Source organism: Haliotis rufescens, unplaced genomic scaffold, assembly GCF_023055435.1.
Source record: "Haliotis rufescens isolate VD_foot unplaced genomic scaffold, xgHalRufe1.0.p SCAF_17, whole genome shotgun sequence".
Classification (NCBI taxonomy): Eukaryota; Metazoa; Mollusca; class Gastropoda; order Lepetellida; family Haliotidae; genus Haliotis; species Haliotis rufescens.
Genome location: NW_025963857.1, coordinates 12548262 through 12569753, shown reverse-complemented (window position 1 = coordinate 12569753; position 21492 = coordinate 12548262). Strand labels below are relative to the sequence as shown.

The 21492-nt window shown below is 41.3% G+C and overlaps 2 protein-coding genes across 2 annotated transcripts; both read left to right on the top strand.

Annotated features, from left to right (window-relative positions):
* The first annotated feature begins 2829 nt into the window (after window positions 1–2829).
* On the top strand, window positions 2830–13135 carry LOC124112509 (tubulin beta chain-like). Its single transcript, XM_046472663.2, has 4 exons — window positions 2830–2987; window positions 9051–9159; window positions 10834–11189; window positions 11750–13135. Exons 1-4 carry the CDS (start codon window positions 2931–2933, stop codon window positions 12563–12565), a joined length of 1338 nt encoding a protein of 445 aa, XP_046328619.1. The 5' UTR covers window positions 2830–2930; the 3' UTR covers window positions 12566–13135.
* Window positions 13136–16447: 3312 nt separating this feature from the next.
* LOC124112506 (tubulin beta chain-like) lies at window positions 16448–20466 on the top strand. Its single transcript, XM_046472659.2, has 3 exons — window positions 16448–16599; window positions 17548–17656; window positions 19130–20466. Exons 1-3 carry the CDS (start codon window positions 16543–16545, stop codon window positions 20305–20307), a joined length of 1344 nt encoding a protein of 447 aa, XP_046328615.1. The 5' UTR covers window positions 16448–16542; the 3' UTR covers window positions 20308–20466.
* The last annotated feature ends 1026 nt before the right edge of the window (window positions 20467–21492 follow it).

Below are 21492 nucleotides of genomic sequence, written 5' to 3'. Positions count from 1 at the left end.
GCTGCGATTCGCTGTGCAGAGTTGCGTCCCTTGGGCACACCAGAAACCTATGATTGTTGGTTCGAATCCCGTTTCGCCCCAATTATGTTTCTAGGTTTGTCAGCACCATACCCGTGCTCGTGGGTTTCACCGAAGTGGTAAACGTCTGAGACCTGCATCACTTCGGGCTTTCCTCCCACATTAAGCTGACACGCCGTGATATAGCTGGAATAATGTTAAAAACGGCGTTAAACCCAACTCACTCACGAGAAAAATATCGATATGTAGTCTCACTCATCAGTCGCACCAAGATACATGCCAGTCTAAATTATACACTCGGTCAGCTTGGGCCTTCGTTCACAGACTACTTCCGTGTCTGAGTCCAATATAACCTACGCATTGTGCATCGATAACCAACGCATTGTGTCCACCCTTTCAATAAGCTAATACACTTTGTAGTGGGTGATTTCTTGTTTTCACGGTAATCAGCATTAACTCTGGTACATGACGACGACGACTTGCCAAGTGTAAGCTGGCGCGCGAGAAGCCGGTGATCGATACGCGTTAATCAATCAATGCCGACTAGGGAGCACGACATACGTAATACAATCAGCTGAAAGGTCCTTAGTCATACGAGTCTGTGGACCGTCCATGTTATATAAGACCACCTATTCCCCGACCCCCCTTTCTTCTCATTCATTAATGATTTATGGAATTTAGCTTCTCAATCAAATCCAAACTTTATACAGATGTCCGCTGCCGATCAGACAGTGTTCTTTATGCGGAACAATAAGGTGATCAGACCCCTAGCCGCGCTTCTTCACCACATGTATGAGCGAAGACAACTGTGTCTTTCGTCTCTACCAACCTAGTTCCATGTATCTTAGTATCAGAATATTCTGATAACTGGTGATAACCGGTGATAACTGGTGATAACTCATTTTTATGTATATGTATGTACTGTGATATTTCTCATTTTTACTCATATGTATGTGACGTCCTGCGTGTCTCGTAGGCCATAATGGCCGGACACTGTACACACTATTTGTGTATTTTTATTGTCACTGCTGTACAGTGTGTGACACGAAAATAAAATAATTTTCTTCTTCTTCTTCTTCTTCTTCTTCATTAATTAATGCCCAAGGCGAGTACGGAACACCCGCCCAGAAAATTGTAAGCCCGTGTGGCAGCTATTCCCGTCGTTGTGTTGACGGAACACTTCCTTTTATTCAAACAGGGGTATATACTAGTTTTAAGACCAACGTGTTTTAATAACGTGCGCGAGTTCAGATCGTTACAGGTAGTAAAAAATTGATTTGTCTTTTAACGTTATTGTAACAATTTTAAGCGTGGAAAAACAGTTGTTTGCGTATCCATATGTGTCCGTGTGCGTATTACGTAAACGTTGTCTCAAAACATATAATATAGAGCAATGTTTATGCTTACGATAACGAATTCATCAACATTCTACGTCAACTACTAGACTCCTTTAAAGGATTTCCCATCGCGTAACCAAAGCACATGGCTCCTGGGGCGAATTTAATCCTATACGCTTTCGTAAACACGAATAGGCAATTCGCGAACGTATACAAAAAAATACCCTGCATTATTTATACCAAATCATTTTTTTTCGGATACGGATTGCGTTTATCATCCAAAACTGGCTCCCACAGGAGATATCGCTTGGATGAGATCAAGTGATAACTACACTGTAGATATCGCTGCAATGTAATTACATCACAATGCTTTGCAGACCATTGTGACGTCACTGTTACCATGACGTCACAATCAAATGACATCACTAATGGCTCTGCTACTGCAGCTGTTTGCGGTACTTTTTACACTGAAGACACTGCTAATTACTGTCTACAAATTGAAAAAGTTGAAAGAATGATGTTGGATGATAAATAAAATCTCACCCTCGTGTCTTTTGATATCAAATATATCAACACGAGTTGATAAAAGTGGAAAAATTCCGAGGCTTGCCGAGGATTTTTGCCACTTTTATCAACTCGTGTTGATATATTTGATATCAAAAGACACTCGGGTGAGATTCTCTATACACACGCACACAAACGCAAACAAGGGGTGTTTCAGGCTTTATTTATTTCACATGCAACTATGAACGCATTATATGTTTTTTGCTAAATCGGTTTGTAGTATTATAGACAGGGAACCAGCGAATGTCTTTTTTTGCCTAAGACTATTTAAAATATTACACTTGCAAAAGTGTTGTAAACTTGGTATTTTCCAAACATTTTCTAAACAGGGTCAGGGTGAGAGAATTGGCCCTTCACGCTTAAGCATATAATCCTCCTTTGAGTGGCCACAATGCCCCATGCAGTCGTCTTAGACAGCGGTTGTAACTTTTGTCTGCAAATCGCCACAGTCAATGCTATCAGTCATAACACATTTCGCCTTAAACATTTTCAATACAAGATCCTTATTTTCCCCCAAAAAAACACTGGTAGATCTAGTAATGTTCAATATTTTCAAAAATACTTTCATTGATCGAAAGTATTTCAAATATTGTCTACGTGTACGTTTCACATATAATGTTCTATCTATATCCAGTGTGTTCATACTATTTTGATATTAACATCGCATAAATACGCAATATCAAAACAGCAGGTTGTCATTTGTTTGCAAATACATGAACATCGAATATGTTACATGACACGAGACACGATGGAATTACCATAATTACCTTACGCGTTTATCTCCCCTTATTGTAGTGGCGAACTTATAGACGTGACTTATTCGGGTCAAGATGATGCTAATTTTAGAGTTTTTACAGCAGTTATTTCCCTTTAGGTGACGCAATGCAAAGGGATAGATGGATATTTCAAAGTGACTTATGTAAGTTCCAAGAACGAGTGACTTTATTCCTGTGCAAATCACGGTGGCAGATAATTTTTGAGAGAGCGGACAGACGCATCTGAGACAGGATCATGAGGGAAATCGTCCACATGCAGGCTGGCCAATGCGGCAACCAAATTGGTTCAAAGGTAAATCGTCTCATGATTTAATCTGCTTATCGCTCCGACGGTTGCTGAAAACACGTGTCGGTAAAACATGACAGGGAAGACCGGCCATTGTTATTATATGTAACTAGTGTCAGATATTTTTCGTAAAAATACATTTCACCGTAGTGAAATCATGAGACGGAATATGTTGTGGGTTTAGTGCAATCATTCATTGACATGGTCAATTCTTCTCACGCCTGTCAGGGATCTGGTTCGCGCGTTTTTTCACGGCTCGCTGGTCATTATTAGGAAATAAAAAAATAATTTAGCCTTACAGGAAACAGGAAGTATTTCGGAGAATCAGATAAGGTTTCTATATGAAAAAGTGTTCCTGATTGATAAAACAGCGTGTAGACTGGAGGCAGCTGAGCGTCGATCCCGAGACACGACGTGTAGCCTAGGTGTGCATAGGAAATGAGGCCTTTCTACAGCTGAAATATGATATATAAGTGAAGATGCAAAAAAAAAACAACATATTTACTCAGAAACTTCGCTTAGATTTACCAACAGACAGATCTTGAAGACCCAGCATTCCTGCACCATAACTGTGAAGTATATTCATTTTATGAAAACAAAACTAATCTAGATTTATATAAAGGCAAGTCTAGCCAGCTCTTTCACATATACAGGAAAATTATTTGTTTGAAATTAATCCCTTCATTTAAAACTGTTTTATTCTTGTGGTTTTCTTTGTTAAAGGGGCACTGATCTAACGCAATTCCGCGGGACTGGTTGTTGCCTTTGTTATTGTTTTTTCCCAGTGAGTACCCGGATGTATAGCAGAAATCTAGACTAGTTCGCGACCTCTGCTGCGCCATTCGTAAGCGCATTAGTGACTTTTTTGGATACCGGTAGTAATAAGGGCGTATGGTCACATTGATCAACAAAATGAAATACAGTTTATGAGATAATAAGGAAATGTAGGTATCTTTGTGGGTAGCCTCGGTAATGGTGACGAAATTTTGATAAGTCACTTGCTTGGTAATTTTATTTTGCGATTTTCGTTTACACAATTTTGACTTGCAACATAAAGTAAATATTTCACCTGAGCATTGCTTTTTTATAGTGTGTATATTATTTTACTGTCAAAATGTGTAACATATTTATTAAACGTCTAAATATTCAGTTATTTTACAAATTGACTGAAAAACATTTCCATCTCTATTGTTATGATAACGAATTCCAAACATTTTGATGTTTAATGTCATCACCAAGAGACTGAAAATGATACGTTGAAAAGTACATTTCTATGTTGTTTGGCTTCTAATCCTACATAATAATCTGTTGTGATGTTTGTAGACCCTTTTGATAGTCTTAATCAATCTGGACAGATTTTTTAGTCAAAATGACTGAAATATTTACACATTTTATAAAGTGCCTGAGAGAATCACATTTTACAAATTGACAGTAATATATACACGCATACAAAGGAAAAGACCTGTGAAAACAACGTATATCGCGCATTGAAGAATTTCCCAACCAAGACGTAGAGAAACAAGAACGAATTATCCGTTTAAATGAAGGAAAACAAAATGCAAATACCATAATTACAACCTACCAAATTTATGTGTATAAATTTTAGGCAGCTTCCTTGTTCGAGGAATGTATCCGTGAATATCCACACAAAGGAACAATATCCCACTCGTCTGCAGCTGTACAAAGAAACTTATTCGATGTCTCTGTAACAATCAAATATTTTAAAAGATATATATCGTTTCGGGATATTATAACCCGTGTTCGTTTCTCAACTGATCACTTGGATTGTTTCAGGTGTTTCACATAGGTGTCAAGTCTCAAGGGTCGGCTGAGAAAGCCCACGTGACAACTATTTTCATAACGTCCACGGTTCCTAAAAAATCTATTGAGTGATAGATAACAATGATCAATCAATCAACGTATTATCAGTAAAACCTTTGAACAAAGGATGTTGTTTTTACATCGGCACTTCACGCCATGATATGAGTGTATTCCCTTTGTTTTAGTAAACCTAGACATGTAAACACTCACTTTTGACATATCCACTGTGCAAGATAACAGTGATTAATCAATCAACGTATTTTCTGTTAATCCTTTGACTAGGAACGATCCGTTGATTTACAAAAAAAAGTAAATCAACTGATCAATCATCTCTCGCTGGGCCTGCCACGTGCATATTACATAACACACATTTCACCTCACTTCAAACCTGGATTTAGATTGAATAATTACCCCAGACACAATAAATGCCAAATGGCAACCTTTGTCAGGTAATCTAAGTGGTGCTACCACTAGTTGTACCTGTAATAAATTCATTAACTGAGCATCAAGTGAATGACAACAAATACACAAGTGTAGGGTTATACGAGAAAACGTGGATGACAACAAGGGAGAAGTAATCGTATTATCGACGCAATCCGAAATCCGAAAACGCTTTCACTGCATGGATACTTTTTTTAGTATTAAACTTTTACCATCTGGGGTATTTCCAAATGACGACATCCAATGAGCTCCGCCGTTCTTTTTATCTGTTTGTTTAGGCTGAAGAAATTAATTAAATGCGCCCTTTGTCGAAATCTTTATAGATCACAGTTAACCAATCAGTGTTTATGCAAAAATGCGTAAAACAAATATTACCTCCAGCCTCCAAGTTTATTTAACTGTCCTTGCAGACGGTAGCCCAGTCTCTGGTCATGCTCAGTTGCGTTGCGTATCATCCGGGTACTCACGGGGGAAAAAACAATAACAAAGGCAACAACCAGTTCGGGGAATTGCGTTAGATCAGTGCCCCTTTAAAGGTTTTGAGATAACAATAAATAAATGTATGCAGAAAGCATTTCATTGGTCATTAAAATCAATACTGTAAGTAGGAATAATCCTTACTATTTACTCTATAATCATGAAATTATGACACATGTGACGCCTTGCTTAGCATTACCTATCACATCAGTCAAATATCTGACAACTTAAACAAACCATCGATCAAATTTAAATTTTGTTGGTCTATGACCAGTGACCGACGGCCATCAGAAACCCTGATATGAAGGCGGTCTGTAAATAATCGAGTCTGGACCAGACAATCCAGTGATTGACATCATGAGCATCGATACGATGACATGCATCAACCAAGTCAGCAAGCCTGACCAGCTGATCCCGTTAATCGCCTCTTACAACAAGCATACCGGTTGTCACCTTTTACGGCAAGCTTTGGTTGCTGAAGACCAGTTCTACCCCGGACCTTCACTGATCCTCAACTACCAACACAGCTCAAACTGGGCTGTGAGTTGATGTTAAATGTCTAGATTTTGTACGAAAGCAACTTTCTAGGTTTTCATTAGTCTTGGACTAGTGCCACAGTAGTGGCTTGTGTAATTCTGATCTTTCATTTAATTATCACTTAGCTCCAGCCCCCATGGGCAATTATTTATAATGTACGCCTGTCCATTGGCCTTCAGCGTAGCAAGGAGCAAATTTGAGTTGGTGAATTCTGCTAAGTGCTTTCTGTGTTGGTAACGATAGAGGGACCAAGTGTCACATCTTTGGTGTCCCAGGTCTTGCAAAAGTGATGCTTTAATCTATTCCAAATATTTGTAGTTAAAAAGGAAAGTCAAGGGTGCTCCATAAGCATATATCTGATGTCTAGAAGTTAGAGGTCCCTAAGGCCTAGATTCAAATACTATGGGGGCAAACCCCAGGACCCACCTTAATTTTGAACACCATTTTTGAATGTTAGAGATTGTTAGGGGCCCGGGGTATGCAGCTCAAAGACCTTAGGACCCCACTTTTTTTAAACACTTGTCTATGATGATGATGGTGATGATTGATAATGAGTATTGTTCAGGGATGTCATAATATGACGATCTTACGATATGTATCGTAATACCTTTTTCACGATACGATACGATACATATTTTGCAGCAATTTTGGATGTATTTTATATCTTATAGCAGGGTTTTACCTTGACTTACAAAAGTTGGGGTCCTTGCAGGTTATATGAGGGTCCTGTAAAGTAATGAAATGGTGTAGTGTACTGTACATCTTGATAATTACTTAGAGCCTGGAATGAATCTATGATCACATGGCCAGTGGTGATGATTGATGAATGAAATAACTGACCCCCATAACTGCTTGATACACTGTAGGTACAATGAATATTATTGTGCATCCCTCAGGACGCAGTATATTCTTTTCCTGCATTCATTCTCTACATTTTTGCTAACTGGATGCATGTGTGTGTCTCATAAAACACGGCATAAACATTGTTAAGTTTCAAACTTCCTGTATGTCTGGTCTCATATTTGAAGATAAAAATGTTTTATTTTACTCAATACTTTATTTCAGATAAAACACTGTACAATGTAGATATAGCATAAATTAATAACAAAATTGTTTATTAAATGGTAGATAGAGCCCATTTTACCAAGATACGTCATTACACTTTGCTGTTATTAATGTTCCGTCTGTGAAACGATACAAAATTAACATGTGAATTGATACAGGATTAAAATATGAATTGATACAGATTAGTATTTCGCGTATGATCAAACAATCCTGATAGTGCAACACGTCAATTTTAAATCACACACATTCAAGCACTCACACGTCTTCCCATGTATCCACATTCACCCGCTAACCGCACAGGCCGCAGACACCTAAACGAGCCTCCTGGTGGTAATGAAGGCCGGGAATCAACCAAGCACTAACGGTGAAGTAACACCAATACACATGATACTCAAAGTCCTTTTACACACGCTTCAGTGACTTTGCCCACGCACGCGAAAAACCGGGTCCTGCAGTAGGAATTGAAAATCCACATCCCAAAGAGGCCACCCTGACTGATGATATCATCTGAAAATTGTATCGATGTATCAGCATGATCAGTGAATCGTTGACATCCCTAGTATTGTTGCATTCATATGACAAATTTGATGCTATGTATCAAGTATGAAGATTCCTTGTGATTTTGAAATGTTTGGGCACTGCACGTGTTGTGCATTTAGCTTGCACGTAATATATTAAACTTCCATCTGAAAGTTGTCATTAAGCTATTTGTTATGGTATTTACTCCATACATTAACTCTATTGTCTACTGAAAATGATGTCAAGTGATGTTTTCGGACTTGTGTGCTCAAACGTTTTGGGCCCGGACTGGTTAAGTTTTAACTAGTCAACTAGGTGAAGTTAAGCAATGTTGGTCTCGGAGAGAAGTTGGATGGGTGACCGCGTTCGGCATCTTGACTCCTGATAGTTTCTGGGGCTTCGGTCCTTCCCCCGCACTGAAGCACATGTGGTGTCTCAATAGACAAGTGATTTAGGCCTCTGTTCACCCAGCAGTGAATGGGTACCCGGTAGGATAAGATGGTGGTGTGGCTGTTAGCCTTCTATTGCCTCACAGGCAGCTTGGGTTGTGTACTCCCCAGGGAGAGGAGAATATAAATGAAGTGCACACTGATCCATTGACCAGGGTAATGAAGTGCTTTGAGCACGGAATAGGACATGGATTTGACGCATCATAAATATACACATTATTATTTGTCGTCTGTAGTTTATTTTCTACTCCTGTACTGGACTGGGGGGCAGGGGTGGCCCAGTCGTCTAAGGCGCCGCGATTCGCTGTGCAGAGTTGAGTCCCCTGGAAACGCCAGAAACCTATGATTGTGGGTTCGAATCTCGGTTCACCCCGATTATGTTTCTAGGTTTGTCAGCACCATACCCGTGCTCGTGGGTTTCACCGAAGTGGTAAACGTCTGAGACCTGCATCACTTCGGGCTTTCCTCCCACAATAAGCTGACACGCCGTGATATAACTGGAATACTGTTTAAAACGGCGTTAAACCCAACTCACTCACTCACTCACTCACTGTACTGGACTGAACTTATTTTTCTGTAGAGTTAATTTATGTGGACTATATTCACGATATTAGTTAGCTAGCTAGACAAAAGCAACAGAAGTAGACTCGCTTTTGCAGACTGTGTTTCAGGAGAAAACTGTTAGTCTTACTCCTTTTCCGCTAATCTTAGACATTTATTTTTTAGTCTGAGTGACTAAATTATGTTTTTTGCTCTGCAGTTCTGGGAGGTGATCTCTGACGAGCACGGCATCGACCCCACCGGTACCTACAACGGTGACTCCGACCTCCAGTTGGAGAGAATCAACGTCTACTACAACGAAGCTTCTGGTAGGCACAATAGATAGGTGGTACAGTTTATGAACATGATAGAGGGCTTGCCATCAGAAATGTGGCTCCAATTCACATGAATCAACACTTTCCTGCTAAATTAAGAATGATCTGGTTAAACTTAGAACTGGGAATTTATCTCGAGTCCGATATTCGGTTCCAAGTTTGCACCTTATGGTGATAAAAGTTCCCAATTTGAATTAAAAAAATTCCAATTCCTAAAAATTTACAAAAATAAGAACATTGAAAAAAGCATATTTGTTAACACTATCACAATTTTTGTTTCAATTTGCCTGTCAAGGTTTGGAATCCTAGAGAACTGCAATGTCCCTATCCATCTTTCTTGTGTAAATGAAGGGTTTTAATTTCTGAATTGTTGCAATATTTTATTATCACGTTTTCGTACACATTATTGCATCAAATATGCGTAGCAGAATGGAGGCAAATAATATTCATGGAGTCCTATATCTGTCATTTGACTTTTAGTATGTCAAAAGCTGAATCAGTTGTAGAATGCATCTTGAATTTTACTGAACTTTCTAGAGTTGTAAGAAATGCGATCAAAATTTTTAAAATTCAGATGGGGACATTCAGACATGAGGATTTGAGGCTTAAAATTTGTCAGCCATTTTTTTTAAAGTACAAAATTACTTAATAGATAGGGTGGTCAGTCATGCTGACATTGTTGATTGTGTTTCATCGTACCCGGATGGCTTGGATGGTTGCTCTCAATATCAATCACTGAATTGTTTGGTCCAGACTTAATTACTCGTATTTACAGGCCGCTGTTATGTAGCTAGAATATTGCGGAGTGCAGCCTTAAAAAGCAAACAAACAAGCATGGCTTCAAAGTAATTGAAGACGGCCTCCATTGTCTGGTAGATAGACATGATAGAGCATCTGCCAAGAGACCAGACAGTTGGTTATTTTCTCCCCAGCCACGCCGTATCAAAAGATGTTAAAAGATGGTACTCCTTGTTACCCTGCATGGCACTTGCAATGAAGGGGATCAAACATAATTGGTTGCCTTAGTCAGTATTATTTGTCTGAGTCAGGTCAGACTGCAGCATGGGTTCTCGGTTGGTTAGCACTACGAAACCAGTATAAGTCCAGACTAGTACAAGCAGCAACTTGTACTGCTTGTCTGCTACTAAGAACATTGCAAGATACCAAAAGAGAAATAATTTTTGTGACTGCTGTGATAAAATCTTGTGGGTTTTTTCTTTTCATTTTGGCCCATTTGTTTTGTTTGTTTCCATAACCTGCAAACCGATATTATCCCCACCCTATAATAAACAGATATATTGTATACATTTGTTTGTTATGAAGAGAATAATACATTTATGCCAATAGGATTCGTCCTGGGGTCCAGCCTTGCCTCTGGATTATAACATGGAAACAGTTCAGATCTTTATGCTACATTTGTATCTAGACAAGTACACGTTCATGCTCTCAGATTTGCCATTCACCCTTTTAAATGCTGACAGGGTTGAAAATTACGAAATATTTGCAGTATTACATACATGTACAAAGCAAATGTATATTTTGTCATGATTGCGTAAATATCCAGGTGAGCGATACAGGCCCTATGGGCCTCTTGTATATAGTTATGACAATGGTTGATTTCAATGATTTTAAGGTTTCTCCTGCAAGATTTGATTGCCTTTGTTCCAGGAGGCAAATATGTTCCCCGTGCAGTCTTGGTCGACCTGGAGCCAGGCACCATGGACTCTGTGCGATCTGGTCCCTTCGGACAGATCTTCCGTCCAGACAATTTCGTCTTCGGTCAGAGCGGTGCTGGCAACAACTGGGCCAAGGGTCACTACACAGAAGGTGCTGAGCTGGTAGATTCCGTGCTGGATGTTGTTCGAAAAGAGGCAGAGAGCTGTGACTGTTTACAAGGCTTCCAGCTGACCCACTCTCTGGGTGGTGGCACTGGGTCTGGCATGGGAACACTCCTCATCAGTAAGATCAGGGAGGAGTACCCTGACAGAATCATGAACACTTTCTCCGTTGTGCCATCACCAAAGGTAGGTGCAAAACAAAAAATGTTTTCCATACTACACTTCTGAGAACTTTCAAATTACCAATGAGATGTTCTATATCGGATTCTGCCATAGGTCTTCAGCAACCCATGCCTGCCGTAAAAGGCAACTCTGCTTGTCGTAAGAGGCAACTAATGGGATCGGGTGGTCAGGCTCGCTGACTTGGTTGATGCATGTCATCGCATCCCAATTGCGTGGATGGTTGCTCATGTCAATCACTGGATTGTCTGGTCAGGACTCGATTATTTACAGACTGCAATCATATAGCTGGAATATTGCTGAGTGCGGCGTTAAAGACAAACAAACAAACATTGTCACGCCAAATGTCTCATCAGGAGGCAGGGGGATGGGACCACCACCCTGTCAGCAGAGTTGCCTCCCTTAGTAGCGAGGGACACGCTATGATATAACAGCAGCACGAGACTGAACCCTCTCACTACACATTTTCATATTGACAGTTACCATAATTTTATAAAAATATGTTAGTTATGAATAATCCTTGTCATATATATTTCACAAGTACATAATATACCATTTTATTTCAGGTGTCTGACACAGTCGTTGAGCCCTACAATGCCACCCTGTCAGTCCATCAGTTGGTTGAGAACACAGATGAAAGTTACTGCATTGACAATGAGGCTCTGTACGACATCTGCTTCAGAACCTTGAAGCTGACCACACCAACCTACGGTGACCTCAACCATCTTGTGTCAGCCACCATGTCCGGAGTGACCACCTGTCTGAGGTTCCCAGGTCAACTGAACGCCGATCTTCGTAAACTGGCTGTCAACATGGTGCCCTTCCCCCGTCTTCACTTCTTCATGCCCGGCTTCGCACCCCTGACCTCCAGAGGAAGCCAACAGTACCGTGCACTCACCGTGCCCGAGCTCACCCAACAGATGTTTGATGCCAAGAACATGATGGCTGCCTGTGATCCCCGTCACGGTCGCTACCTGACAGTGGCTGCCATATTCCGTGGCCGCATGTCCATGAAGGAGGTTGATGAACAGATGCTCAATGTCCAGAACAAGAACAGCAGCTACTTCGTTGAATGGATCCCCAACAACGTCAAGACCGCCGTCTGTGACATCCCACCACGTGGTCTTAAAATGTCTGCCACCTTCATCGGCAACAGCACCGCCATCCAGGAGCTGTTCAAGCGCATCTCCGTGCAGTTCACAGCTATGTTCAGGAGAAAGGCTTTCCTCCATTGGTACACTGGCGAGGGCATGGACGAGATGGAGTTCACTGAGGCCGAGTCCAACATGAATGACCTGGTGTCCGAGTACCAGCAGTATCAGGATGCTTCTGCGGAGGAAGAGGGCGAGTTCGACGAGGAAGAAGAGGGAGAAATGGCTTAATTTTTGTCTGTCCGCTCTTCCTTAAAAGATTCTGCCTGTTCAATCTTATGTCACAGTCTGTCCATGGACTAGAATTGTCCTTGTTCCAGTGTTCTGTTGTCAGTATTTTAGTATCAAAGTGGCTAAAGGGTCCATTGTAATTTACAGTATTTCTGGTCAGTGTTCATAAATATTTCATGTTTCACTGTATTGCTTGTACTTAATCAGTATTACATAACAGCATTCATTTGATATATTGCCAGGTCATTTTGGTGTTTTTGCCAAAGACTTTAATTTGTTGATCAAATTAAGGTGTTCCGATTGAGACACAGGATACGCAATATTCCATGTTTGCATTTATTTAAATCACCTTTTGCCAAATTTTGCCAAATAGGTAAGCCACAAATGTGTTCGTGATGGAGAACAAGTTTTTTGTTTTCTTACTGAATTCCAGCAGTTCTTGACAATCATATCATTACGTCAGTCACTGTGCAATGCTTCTGCTCAATCTTCCTGTTGGATCCTTTTGATTGCATTTTGCACATTGTACCATTCTGATGCTGTTACAGCAATAAAATTGTTTAAATGTTATCGATTTCTATTATTCTTATATGGTACACGGGGTAGACATGGCCGCTAGTCTGAGACAAGTGGAAATTTTAAGGGACTTCTTGTTTTTCCCCAAGTCTGCTTATTTTACATAAATCACTATTCTGAATGGAGCTCCAGGCTAGTTGACAAAGGTGTCTACCCCTGTGGTACATATAAACCTCCCCTGTGGTACATATAAACAAATAAACCTCCCCTGTGGTACATATAAACCTCTCCTGTGGTACATATAAACCTCCCCTGTGGTACATGTGAAACACATTTTATGTATTCAACCGCCAGGTCACAAACAAACTACTTGCCTGATATGCAAGTATTCTTATAGTCAAGAACACTTGAAAAATCGTTTCAAAACCTTCTTTTTTAAATTTAAAAAAAAAAAAATTGCTGTTGAAAAACTAGTTTTCTCAATTATGATAGGAATTTGTCAAAAATTTATGCTTGTATACACGGGGAATGAAATTTCAGGACCACCTCGTTTAATTGCAGAAATGTGTTCCGTCTGACAGAACAAGCATTATTTCTGTTATGATAGATGCTCGGCGGGATCCAAAGGCTCACTACCCGTCTATTTACAACAGGTAATTGGATTTGCTTGGGCCGCTTCGCTATAAACCCATCTGGACTATAGTGAGTAAACGGTGCACCGGAAATAGGATTTATTCCCCAACCTCGGGGGGATTCCGGGTTCGAATTGACCCCCTGCAACCTACCCACACTGGTCGTAAGGGGTGACTTAACGGATCGGGTCGGGTGGTTAGTGGATTGCCTGTCACCGTACCCCGAATCGTTGCTTATCATACGAATCATGTGATCGTCACGTTAGGACTCGATAATTTACGACACGTCGTCTGAGGCGCCGCGAGTCGCTGTGCAGAGTTGCCTCCCTTGGCTTCGCAAGAAACCAAGCTCCTTCCCAGCGCGTGACACCTTCGTTACACTCTCGGTAACATCGCTGCCACCAGTGTGGGCGCGGCCATTACAAGAATCTTGAAATTTGCACTGTAACGCCAAATGTAGTAATGTTTATTCTTCTGTTTATGTCTTTGGGAATGCCATCATATTTCATTTTGAAAAGGTTTACGACTGACCATGTTTTCCAGATGAATTTACTTTGATGTTTTTAATAATCAGATTGGTTCGAGATTGCAGACTAACGGAAAATCAACCAACTTCTCCCTTACATTCTTACTATATCAATAACATGATAGTTTTAATAAAACAGAAATTCAAATTGACAAACAAAGGAAGTAATTTAGCAGCGATGAAAGTATTCGGCGTCACGACAGTCGTTACTTGTTTGTAAATATAACGGTCATTCGGTTGCTAGTTCAACTCCAATCATAGTTGTGGCCACCTATCACAGTGGGGAGTTATGACTGGTGGTAGTATAGAGAGCTCCGTGAACGGGCTATTGCTGTGAGGAGCTTGCGCAAAAAACCTATGATTGTGGGTTCAAATCCCGGTTCGTCCCGATCATGTTTCTAGGTTTGTCAGCACCATATCCGTGCTCGTGGGTATCACCGAAGTGGTAAACGTCTGAGACCTGCATTACTTTGGGCTTTCATCCCACATTAAGCTGACACGCCGTGATATGACTGGAATACTGTTAAAAGCGGCGTTAAACCCAACTCACTCACAATAATTTACTGAAAAGTGCGGGGTTAAACAACAACAAAGTCATTGATCCATTTAAAAGGTTTGAACTGGTTAGAAAGTGCAGACAACCTTGGTACAGCTCAATGTATGGTGTTACTGGTCCTAAGCCCTGCACAAAGCGATTGCAGGATTGCTTTGTTTGTTTGTTGATTAACGCCACACTCAGCAATATTCCAGCTATAAGGCGGCGCTCTGGAAACAATCGAGTATGGACCAGACAATCCAGTGATTGACATGAGCATCGATCCACGCAATTGGGATACGATGACATGACATCAAACCAAGTCAGCGAGCCTGACCAACCCGATCCCGTTAGTCGCCCCTTACGACTTTGTTGATGCATGTCATCGTATCCCTATTGCGCAGATTGCTGCTCATTATGTCAATCACTGCATTGTCAGGTCCAGACTCGATTTTTTACAAATCGCCGTCATATAGCTGGAATTTTGCTGAGTGCGGCTTAAAACAAGAACGAAACTAATCTTGACCCCAAAAGCTTCCTTATTTGTATCGGTCATGTTGAAAGCGTAGCCTATATCTCAGCCATTTATGTATCCTTGTGAATAATGAGGTGACAAAATCCATTTCGTATTCAAAAGAAACCTCTGCTAAAAGCCGAGTCCAAAGCAGAATTCCGGCTGTATCATAAGCATGTGTTTATGAAACACTATCAAACACTATCCAAAGTCGAAAAAGAATGACGCCATATTCCCTACTAATATATTCGGGAGAGAATTGTTTTTTACAGATGCAGCAGTTCTTTCGGTAATACTAAAAGTGTGGTATTTTCTCTCTCCAAACATTAATAAATGAGTGCTGCAAGTGGTATGGAAAATATCAAAATGAATTAATTTTGTAACACATATATGATGTATATACTTTCATATGCCCCCGATGCAAGCATTCTAGTGAGAAAAATAAAGGTGTTCATACTGAATAACTAGTTATTTTCATCGTATGGAAAACATCCATCCAAACAACGTCACTGTTAACATTAAACAGAATGACAATCTTCAAAAATTTCACGAGACCATCTTCCCCAAACCACTTACCGGTATATGGTTTTAATTAACTGCCAGGCAAGAGAAAGTATGCACTTGAAAACTAGGTTTGACACAAAAAATCAAAAGTTATCAAAACTTTACCTGGCTGAAACCAGTCGCCGAAATACTGCAAACGTAACGTCTAAGACACAACTCTGATACTCGTATCAAACACATCATCATCTAACCATTTCTTGTTTGTTTCATTTTTAGCCACCATCAAACATGAGTGTATGTCTTCCTTACCCGTCAGTTTAGTTAAAAAATAATGAACCGACATAAGCAACATATATTGTTGAAATCACAGTTTACATTACCCACTCGTTTGCTTTATTGTTGACGAGAGTATATGTCATCAACCTGGTATTGTTCACACAGCAGCAAATCTTTCCAATGTCAAATCCGTCGATCCACCAGGCTTGTTAACTGACCATTCAAATCCTCTGAGGCTTACCCCATTACGTCGTCCATTGTTTGTTCCCTTAAGCACTTAAAGATAAACCCCTGCTTACTGATACCGCCATTGACTCGAGGCCAATTAGTTTACTTCGATACTGTTGCCATCACACACGGGATCAGACGACGGGGGTATAAAGAGCCCCCTTTTCCCTGTCTCATCACTCTGGTCTCTCACCGCACCCCTAGAACCACCACCACCACGGCCACCACCACCACCCACAACCAACCATGAGGGAAATCGTCCACATGCAAGCTGGCCAGTGCGGCAACCAGATCGGCGCCAAGGTGAACTTCTTTCTCTTATTGTTTTAGTGTATTTTTATTAAGCATTATCTAGCCATAAGGTGAGCAATTGAATACGTGTGTCATTATATGTGTAGATATCGTCTAAAGAGTGAATTTGAAAAATATATAAAACATTCAACCATTTATATTTCTTAATTAGAAAATCTGTCGCTTCTGGTATATGCAATTATGTGTTGATTGAGGTGATTTAACCTTGAAACCCTATACCCAGCATTCTTAACGCAGCATAGCTGTATGTCATCTATAACGCCTAACAGTTATAGTCCTGTTATTAATATCTGTTTTTGTGACATATGTAAGTTGTATTCCCGCCCAGTAATAATATTACATATGCTTTTATTAAGCACCTGATAAGTCTTTTATGACTGGACTTTGTACAATCTACGAATATCTATGGCACGGGAATAATATTTACTGAACAAAAAACGTTGGGGATCATGAATATTTTGGGCATATTTTTTGGCAGTGAAAAAAGACACACAATTTCATATGAATTATCCCAAATATATTCCTGATCCTGTTATATTCAGTATAGTTTCGTGTTATCACATATCCCAAATCCCCTTTTGGAGACTTAAAATGTAGACAAGAGAGCATACGAGCTTGTTTAATAGTCTCGCTTCTCCCTGGGGTTACTTCTAGCCCTCTCTCTATGTATTATGCATGACTTTGCTACCTATATATTCCCGTGTCTTGTCCTGCTTCTAGTTGGTATCAGATAGCCGGCTCTCATTAAGCTGTTCTCACCCTACCGGTTTTCCCACCAAAGGCAAAACTGATACATTTAGTCCAATGCTATCAAGCCGCACTAGTAATTTGTAATCTCATTAATAAGTAATTATAGATTTACTTTTCTATGGTACATGTATGTCTCTTGCTATTTAAATTTTAAAAACACATTATCAATAAAAAATATTTTACCCCCAGTTCTGGGAGGTGATCTCCGACGAGCACGGCATTGACCCCACCGGCACCTACCACGGTGACTCCGACCTCCAGTTGGAGAGAATCAACGTCTACTACAACGAGGCTACAGGTGAGGAAAGGCAATAATATATAATATGAAATATACAACAGAACGTATCTACTTCAAGGTGCGATATACCTACATATATACCTTTCACATTAAGCCTTATATAACTTCGGATAGAACGTGTTTAAAATTGACAAGAAAGAAAAAGGTCAAAGTTTACACTTAGAAATAGTATTGAGTTGTAATACGGCCAGACTCAGCTTACAATTACAATGCAACCAAACTTACACAACAAAAGAACAAAAGAACGCAAATACATGGCTTACATCATTCAACTCAGGCCTCAGTCCGGTCAAAACTGTTACTGACAGATAATCCGACATCGACCTTTCTAATCGGCTTAACGATATTTCGTTCCCTTTTGAAGTAAGGGCACTTTGATTCCTGAACCCTCAGGAATAACAATGAAAAATGGACGGTGTTGTTAAGTCTTTCAATAATACTGCCCAGAGTCAAATTTGCACTAAATACTGGCATGCAAAGATTAGAACAAACATATTCGCCTGACATGTTTTAACAGACCCCAACGATTATGAGAAATATTTTTATTTGTTTGAGACCGTACATTTTTATTTAAGTTTTTGAACTCGGCGTACTTTCGCATGCAAATAGAAAACTTTTCACAACCGGAACATTTTTGTTACACATATCGTTTCCTCCAGCACTTCACACGATGCCTGGCCTCTTATCTTGTGAATGGCGTACCCGGAAGCTATTACACACATCCCTGTTGCCTGGGGCAACCGTTATCGCTGACGTCACTTTTATCTAATGTCAGTGAATCCTACTGATAAGATGACATTATCGTAAGGCTTATCGGTTATATCACTGTTAGTCATGCGATATAATGGCAGGGGGTTTGGAGGAAATATGTAACATTAAAGAACGGTAGCACAGTCCAGCAAATAAATCATACATCATATTTATATCCATAGTTTATTTCCCAATATAAATAATCGAATTGAATACACATCATTATCAAATTATAATCAAGGCTTTTTATTCTTTGTATTTTACTGTTCTATTTAATACGAAAGATTCATTGAAACGTCACCTTTCTTCACATTAAACTGTTTCATCCTTTATGGTTGTAAAAGACTCCCCCCCCCCCCCCCCCCCCCCCCCCCCCGTGGTATAGTGGACAGAGCGTCTCCCCGTAGAGCGGAAGGTCGATGGTTCGATCCCCGACCGCGTCATAAAAAGTAGCTAAAAGAATATACTTGTTGTTATCTTGCCTTGCGCTCGGCAAACTACGACTGGTCGTCTCTGCGTCAGTGTACTGTTATTGAGTTGGGTATTCATGTTTAAACTGCGACATGATCAATGTGTACACACACACACACACACACACACACACACACACACACACATGCACGTCGCCATATTATAGCAATAGTCCTGAACGCGACTCCACATCACCTCACCTCACTCCTTCTGTTGTTGCAAATGTATTGAGAATCTTCTTTACCTTTCCAGGAGGCAAGTATGTCCCCCGTGCCGTGCTGGTCGACCTGGAGCCAGGCACCATGGACTCTGTCCGATCTGGTCCCTTCGGACAGATCTTCCGTCCAGACAACTTCGTCTTCGGTCAGAGCGGTGCTGGCAACAACTGGGCCAAGGGTCACTACACAGAGGGCGCCGAGCTGGTAGACTCCGTGCTGGACGTTGTCCGCAAAGAGGCAGAGAGCTGTGACTGTTTACAAGGCTTCCAGCTGACCCATTCTCTGGGCGGTGGCACTGGGTCTGGCTTGGGCACACTCCTCATCAGTAAGATCAGGGAGGAGTACCCTGACAGAATCATGAACACTTTCTCCGTTGTGCCATCACCGAAGGTGTCCGACACAGTCGTCGAGCCCTACAACGCCACCCTGTCAGTCCATCAGTTGGTTGAGAACACAGATGAAAGTTACTGCATTGACAATGAGGCTCTGTACGACATCTGCTTCAGAACCTTGAAGCTGACCACACCAACCTACGGTGATCTCAACCATCTTGTGTCAGCCACCATGTCCGGAGTGACCACCTGTCTAAGGTTCCCTGGTCAACTGAACGCCGATCTTCGTAAACTGGCTGTCAACATGGTGCCCTTCCCCCGTCTTCACTTCTTCATGCCCGGCTTCGCACCCCTGACCTCCAGAGGAAGCCAACAGTACCGTGCACTCACCGTGCCCGAGCTCACCCAGCAGATGTTTGATGCCAAGAACATGATGGCTGCCTGTGATCCCCGTCACGGTCGCTACCTGACAGTGGCTGCCATATTCCGTGGCCGCATGTCCATGAAGGAGGTTGATGAACAGATGCTCAACGTCCAGAACAAGAACAGCAGCTACTTCGTTGAATGGATCCCCAACAACGTCAAGACCGCCGTCTGTGACATCCCACCACGTGGTCTCAAGATGTCTTCAACCTTCATCGGCAACAGCACCGCCATCCAGGAGCTGTTCAAGCGCATCTCTGAGCAGTTCACAGCTATGTTCAGGAGAAAGGCTTTCCTCCATTGGTACACTGGCGAGGGCATGGACGAGATGGAGTTCACTGAGGCCGAGTCCAACATGAACGACTTGGTGTCCGAGTACCAGCAGTACCAGGATGCCACCGCCGAGGAAGAGGGCGAGTTCGACGAGGAAGAAGGTGAAGGAGATGCAGAAGCATAATCTTGAAGGTTAACACTTGCGCCACTTGGTGTATAGGTGATTCGAACAAACGGTTGAACCTGTGACACGACAGTCTTGTTACTAATTTATCATTATTTTATTTCTGGTGAATGTTTTCTTGATCCGCGTATCTCTTGATAGAATAAATACTGAAATTTTTGTCCTGCTGACTTTATCTCTCCTCGCTGCCTGTCAAGGGAGTGAGTTGTGTTTAACATCCTTTCAACAGTAGATCACTTGTCGGCTTGATAAAGTGATACAGGCCGCTGACCCTTCAAATATACCGATTGCAAATGCTGGATTCGAACCAACGATCTGCGGATCCTGGCACAACTAAGGCAGCAAATTTCAGCACATTAGACCACTGGACCACCTGCGTCCCCGATGACGGGAACATACAATTTACTACGTTCGCCATACTATCATTATGCTGATTTCTTCAAGAATTACCCCCCTCTAACCACATTACAACAGACAGCTTCAATATTGTAACACATGGTAGCAAAATAAAGCCAAGGATTTCCTCATCACTGGTTCCCCTGTACCCAGGAGAAGTAGGATAGCCCAGTGGTTAGAGCATTTCCTTGTCCCGACCGGTATCCTCTTTCTTGGTTTCCGCCGCTATGATAATGGTAGAAGCCCCGTAAAATCGAAACGCATAAACAAGAATTGCCTCCCTTGGAAAATGACCGCTACTTCCGTCTATGTGCGCGCAAAGGTGCGTACACAGCTGGCGGAACCAACGACGGTCCTGCACTGTTCTGATAAAAAAAGTAGAAGCTATTTTGTTAAGGGTACAGTGGTTATTAATAATCACATAAAGATAATAATACAAATATAATACGCATTTGAAACAACGCCTCTTTACCATACGTTCAGTGTTCTTTTAATTACCAAACTAATGTGGACTTATACGGTAACGGCAGACACGCCCTATCTTTAGTTCCTCTAGAATAGGGGCGGTCGGGTAGCCTTGTGGTTAAAGCGTTCGCTCGTCACGCCGAAGACCCAGGTTCGAATCCCGACATGGGTACAATGTGTGAAGCCCATTTCTGGTGCCCCCCGCCGCGATATTGCTGGAATGTTGCTAAAAGCGGCGTAAAACCATACTCACTGCTCTAGAATACCACGCCAGTATATGTCTTTATCTATCTAAATGAAGGATGCAAATTAAAGGAATCATGG